At 42.2% G+C, this 6,908-nt stretch overlaps 1 protein-coding gene across 2 annotated transcripts; it reads left to right on the top strand.

Moving 5' to 3' along the window:
* Positions 1–1,514: 1,514 nt before the first annotated feature.
* LOC113827866 (legumain) lies at positions 1,515–6,908 on the top strand. 2 transcript variants are annotated; one of them, XM_027380802.2, is made up of 9 exons: positions 1,515–1,692; positions 3,787–3,926; positions 4,034–4,131; positions 4,446–4,819; positions 5,048–5,166; positions 5,303–5,488; positions 5,585–5,701; positions 5,891–6,055; positions 6,685–6,908. In XM_027380802.2, the coding sequence occupies exons 2-9, from the start codon at positions 3,795–3,797 to the stop codon at positions 6,808–6,810; spliced, it is 1,317 nt and encodes a 438-aa protein (XP_027236603.2). In that variant the 5' UTR covers positions 1,515–1,692; positions 3,787–3,794; the 3' UTR covers positions 6,811–6,908. The 2 variants fall into 2 exon arrangements, with proteins under 2 accessions (XP_027236603.2, XP_027236604.2); XM_027380803.2 differs by having other exon boundaries at positions 1,689–1,762.

Here is a 6,908-nt window from a genome sequence, read left to right as displayed (position 1 = left end):
GTCATCAAATGAGCATTTGTCATCTTTGGAAGAGTGAAAGTCGCCTTTTTGAAGTGGCATTTTATTTGGCATGATCTCCCTATAGCTACCCCGATGATCACTCCAGTAGAAAAGTGACAATAAGTGCGAGAACGGCCGTAGTTGTAATAATCTTACTACCAGTAGTAGTATTGCTATAAGTAGTAAACCTGGTAGTAACCTAACCTAATCTAACCTAACCTCACGAAATTGCAGCTAATGTAACCTATCCTGGATTAAACTGATTTACGATCAAGTTTAGGTGAGAAACAATATTTGGAGTACCCTGGTGTGGCTCTTTGGTCCCGAGATAGCGGACATCGACGCTGGCGAACTCGTGGACGCTTTTGCGAGTCTCCCTGAAATTATGCGGACCGCGGGCATCTGGGGCCTGATATCGGCCGTGACGGAAGGACGCCTTAACTAGTTGTTGGACTTTTTAAGGCCTCCCCAAATTACAGGTAATGTAACCTATCGTGGATTTAAGTGATTTACGATCAAGTTTATGTGAGAAAACGAAATTTAGAGTCTCCTGGTCAAATTTGAGCCACCTGGCTTGCTTCCCACAGGATAACCCTGCCCACTAGGTTGTCTCTACAAGACACAACCTTGAGTGGAGGAGGCCTGTGGGACGACCTAGGAAGTCGTGGCTTGGGCAGATCGATCAAACCTGTCGTGAGAGTGATAATGACGATGATTATGATAAAGATAATAAGAGTGATAATGATCATGATACTGAAAGTTCAATAGACTGAGATGATGATGTAAACAATAACAACTACAACTGTTACTTCTACTTCTACTACTACTACTAGTAATCCTACTCCTACTGCAACTAATTCTGTTTATGATGATGGTAACAGCAATAACAAGGGTATTACCGTTGCAGAAAAAAAGGCAAGTATAACTGTTTAATTATATAGAACACGGATTAGGAATCACACAGAAAAGCAAACAAACTCACATCCATTGTTATTAGAGACATCAAAGAACAAACGATCTAAATTATGCAGTCAGGTAGAAATCCTCTTCGTCAAGGCAAGAGGTATTTCAGAAGGTAATAAAAAGTTGGATATTATTGAGATCATACAATCAATACACACACACATACACACACACACACACACACACACACACACACACACACACACAGACACACACACACACACACATATATATATATATATATATATATATAGATATATATATATATATATATATATATATACATATATATATATATATACATATATATATATATATATATATATATATATACATAAATATATATATATATATATATATATATATATATATATATATATATATATATATATATATATATATATATATATGCATGTGTGTACATATCAATGAAAAAAAACTATATATATACAGGATATACATACATATATATCTAGACACACACATATACACACACGCACCTGTATGTGTGTATATATGCGTACATATATGTGGCACTATCCTCGTCCCCTATGGCTCAAAGTACATTTTTAGTCAAAAAGCACTGGTATCAGTTGATTACTGCCTTGTTGTTGAGCGCGTTTGATGTAAACTTGGACACCTGCTGCAACGTGTCACTAACCAGCCACCTATAAAGAACTGAAGAGACTCTCCATCCTCAGTGTTTCTTCGCTTTTCCTTAGATTGAAGGTAAATATTCGTCCAGGTTTAGGTGGACCTTGTACTCGCACGCCTTCGGTCCCGCTTCTCGCTCTTTCGGGTCTGTAGAGCTGTGGTAGAGCGGATCTTGCTTAACGAACAACCTGCCTGCGTGTTGTGTTCGGGATCTGGTTGAATCCTACGACTGTTTGTTTTCGGGAATCTGTGCGGAGCGAAAAAGAAATGGTCGTATATCTAAACTTGATAAATGACTACTCTTTCCGGAATTTTAGAATTTTGCTTAGTCGTTTTACCTTAATTCCGAAATCTGACGAAGAGCTTGGCGGGGTAAGACCACGAGCCTAAGCAATTTACTTTTTTTCAGTGGAAAGCAATTCGTCATTGCATCTGTCCTTCCCGCTCAGCGTTATTGAAATTGTTTAAGCCGGCGCTGAAGAGGGAGGCGACTTCACTCCCGTCGACCCCAAGGAGACACTTCGATATTGACTGCTTAAGACCTCTCTCTCTATGATTCTTTTATCTCTGTCGGAATAAAACCCAATGTCGCACCTTTATTCCTGCTTAGAATCAGTGACATGGAGTAAGGGCGTTGAAAGGTAGAGATTCTCTTAACGGATTTTGTATGAATTAGACGGTCATGGCGGGACGGGGAAGGCTAGATCAGTAGCAAGTTAGCAACTCGAGGAGGTGTCATGGCGTCCCACAGGGCATATTTTGATGAGTGTTCAATGAAAATATAACCATTAAAATCATTATTTTCTATCTATTTTGAAAATTGAAAAGACCAAAATGATCGAGCATATTCACAAAGCATCCGTAACTTTTGTGACGTCATCAAAATGTGCTTTTTCCGAAAATAGAATCAGACGCCATGACACCTCGAGCTGCTACTGATCTAGCCTTCCCCATGGCGGGACTGCTTGCTGAAGAGTTTTCTATTTTTTTCTGTGAACTAAAATAGTCTAGTAAAGTGCTCGGATCGGCTACAAAAGACTATAAGAGAGAGAGAGAGAGAGGGAGAGGGAGAGAGAGGGAGAGAGAGGGAGAGAGAGGGAGAGAGAGGGAGAGAGAGAGAAAGAGGGAGAGAGAGAGAGACAGAGAGAGAGAGAGAGAGAGAGAAAGAAAGAGAAGGCCTTAACACTCTAGACTTACCAAACCCATTTAATATAGGCCTATGCCGATTTGTTTTTGTCTTATTAAAAACAAACAAATAAGAAAACAGACGCATATACGGCACGCTCTCTCGTTTATGATCTGCCGATAACAACTTTAATAGTAATGTAGAAATGATACGCACTGTAATTCATGCTGAGTGAATCTAATTCAAATATATGAATATAAACATACATGCATATGTACACACACACACACACACATACATACATATATATGTATATATATATGTATATACATGTATACATATATGTATATATATATATATATATATATATATATATATATATATATATATATATATATATATATATATATATATGTGTGTGTGTGTGTGTGTGTGTGTGTGTGTGTGTATGTATGTATAACCGCATAAATGTTTGTTTGTGTATGCATGCATAACAACCTGAAACAGTTTCTAAAAATAGGAGAATGCATATTCCTTTACCTAGTTCCATAACGCATGTCCAAAGCATCACTGCGTTCACAGGAATGATAGAGTAAGAGAATATTGACAATTATTATTGGGAAGCAAGATGTTTGACAGGAAAATAAATACGATATTCATAATTTGATCAATTGATGATATACTGTATATTACTATCAAGCTGCAAATAAATCCATATAAACTAAAGAGAGATTGAATGGTAATGTTTATATGGTGGTTTAAAAAACGAGCCTCTTTTTATTGTAAGATTCACATAAGAGAGAATCCCGTAAGTTATATTTCATGTGAAAACAGTGAGAACGATCCCTTCCCCGACCAGAGATGCAATGAGTGTCGTGTACAACTCTGGACCTTTGTTACCGATTCTTAAAACTTAATATATAATTTTTTCTCTTATTTTATTTCATTTTGTTTTATTTTTGTTATTGATTTCTCTTCTTTTGAATGCATTTTGAAAATGAAGAAAATTTGCAACGGTTAATAGTTCTTGTGTCGCTCGGCAGGCACCGAGATGAAGTGGTTGGCACTGTTGGCAGCGGCGGCGGTGGTGGCTCTCAGCGGGGCTCAGGACACCGACGACGGAGGGGAGCTGTGGGCAGTGTTGGTCGCTGGTTCCGACACCTGGTTCAACTACCGTCACCAGGTGGGTCCTCTGGTTCTAGCTCGTGCTCTGATTGCCTGCAGACGCGTGTGCAATATTGCAACACAGGACCGAAATTGGGATCTTCAGCCGATCGCGTTTCTCCTCAGGCCGATGTGTGCCACGCGTACCAGATCCTCCACGCGCACGGGGTCCCCGATGACCATATCATTGTGATGATGACGGACGACATCGCTAATAACAAGATGTAAGTGATGACTCCTTAATGATAGCTTGGTCTCTTGGCAACACGGGGAATTGCTTATAGCTGTCTTGCGTTATAGTGTAATGTTAAAAGTTTATTTTCATTAAAAAAAATATTGAAATCATTTCGTTCTTACTATCTGATCTCTTTAGAGATTATCATTAATAGCAAGATACAAAAATGTCACTTGAACTCACACAAAGCTATTGGACTAATGGAACCACTGGCCTAGTCTTGTTCTCATTGACATCCTGGTAACTAGAGGTTCTTTCCAACATGGCGTGACTCACAACCTGAAAAGACTGATTCCCCCTCAGGAACCCGACGCCCGGCGTGATCATCAACCGTCCCGACGGACCCAACGTGTACAAGGGCGTCCCTAAGGATTACACCGGCGATGATGTCACTCCTGAGAACTTCCTGAAGGTCCTTAGCGGCGACGCTGCAGGACTCCAGGGCGTCGGTTCCGGGAAGGTCCTCAAGAGCGGCCCCAACGACCGCGTGTTCATCAACCTGGTTGACCACGGAGCGCCCGGCATCTTCGCCTTCCCCAGAACCTTCCTGATGGTGAAGAACTTCACGAACGCCATCGTCCAGATGCACCGCCAGAAGAGGTACAAGGAAATGCTGATCTACATGGAGTCATGCGAATCCGGCTCCATGTTCTTGGATCTCCCCGACGACATCCAGAGTGAGTTGACTTTTCTTGCGTTTTTGGTTCGTTTCCATTCAGCTCGCCAGAATGTACACATCTTGATAAACAGAACATTTCTCACCTCACACATGTACTTGCTGTTTTAATTGTTAGATCACACTATCAGACCTTAGTGGAACAGGTCTGCCGTCACCTGGAAAGTTACTACCATACATATGTCTATCTATCCATCTATCTATCTATAATGTGTTTCTATGAGCACAGTGTACGCCCTGTCTGCTGCCAACGCCACCCAGTCTTCCTACGCCTGCTACATGGACCAGAAGCTGGGCACCTTCCTGGGCGACGTCTTCAGCATCAAGTGGATGGAGGACACGGACAGGGTGCGTGCTAAAGATCCCGATAAAACAGGGTTCTTGCAACGACGCTGTGGAAGTTTGTTTTTTCTGTGTTGTCTCACATGCTTACTGTCTCATTTGTAAAGAATCGATGCATGCAACACCACCTCCCCGCTTGCAGGAAGACGTAAACAAGGAGACGCTGAAGAAGCAATTCGAGGTCGTGCACAAGGAGACCACGACGTCCGAAGTGCTCCAGTGGGGCGAGCTCAGCCTCGACAAGCACACGGTCGGCACCTTCGTCGGCAGCGGCTCGGCTGATCTGGAAGACTATGGTCCTTTCCCTCCCGAAACCGACCCATGCCTGGTAAACGCAAATTCCAGCTGATGCTTTGTAAACATGGGGCGGCAGTTCTTTTCCTACACGGCGTACTAATCAGGCCACTGATCCTCTCCCCTTCAGAAAAGCGCCGTGCCCAGCCCCGACGTGCCCCTGGCCATCTTGGAGGACCACGTGGCCCAGTCCGACGGCCTCCTGGGCGCCGACTTCTGGGAACGACAGCTCGCCGAACTACAGCAGGTGAGTGCCCATGGCAACTGCTTTCCCGAACACCTGTCAGTTCGAATCGCAAAGGGTAACGTGAAAAGCGAGATTTGTCTTTCTTTTTCCGAGTAAAATGTGAAATATAATGTAGTATACCTGGATATCTCTCAAGCATAAGAAAACCGAAATTCAAGGGAGTTGACCCATGTATTCCTGGCACTTCAGAACCGAACCTTCGTGACTGAAACCATGAGGAAGATCGCTCAGCTGGTCACGAAGGACGACGACCTCGCCGACGCCATGATGTCTGACGTCCACACCATCGCCGACGAAGCCTGCCACGAGGAGGCGGTCCTGGCCTTCCACCACCTCTGCTTCAACCTCGGCACGGTCTGTCCGCCTGCCGGCTGCGATCACGTTGTCATAGACGCTTCCAAATACTTTTACATATATATATATATATATATATATATATATATATATATATATATATATATATATATATATATATATACATACACACACACACATATATATATATATGTACACACATACACATACGTGTGTGTGTGTGTGTGTACACGCATACATATATGCACACACACACACACACACACACACACACACACACACACACACACACACACACACACACACACACACATACACACACAAACAAACACAAACACACACACACACACACAAACACACACACAAACACATGTGTATATATATGTATATATATGTATATATATGCATATATATATATATATATATATATATATATATATATATATATTTGTATATGTGTGTGTATGTATATATGTGTAATAAATGTACATACATGTATCTATCTAACTATCTATCTATATATATACATATATAGATATATATACACACACACATGTGTGTGTATGTGAATATTCAAAGATATGAATCTGTATATCTGTTTCTCTGCTTATATACATGTATCTGCGTGTAATGATTCCTGTTGACCGAGGACCTCTCCCCTGGTGCAGAACCCGTACGCCCTCCGCGTCGTGCAGGCGGTGGTGAACCTGTGCGAGCACGGCTACAGCGCCAGGGAGTTCGCCGGCGCCGCCCGAGCCGTGTGCACCCACGCCCCCGTCAGTGGCATCAACTGAGGCTGCCGCTGAAGTCCTTTCCCGAGTCTCTTCCGCCGCTGATATCATGGTACAATGCTGTTCTCTGTGGATTCTTTGGAAATACATGTTTGGTTTTA

The sequence above is a fragment of the Penaeus vannamei genome, chromosome 20, assembly GCF_042767895.1.
Source record: "Penaeus vannamei isolate JL-2024 chromosome 20, ASM4276789v1, whole genome shotgun sequence".
NCBI lineage: Eukaryota > Metazoa > Arthropoda > Malacostraca > Decapoda > Penaeidae > Penaeus > Penaeus vannamei.
This window is presented reverse-complemented; position numbering and strand designations above follow the sequence as displayed.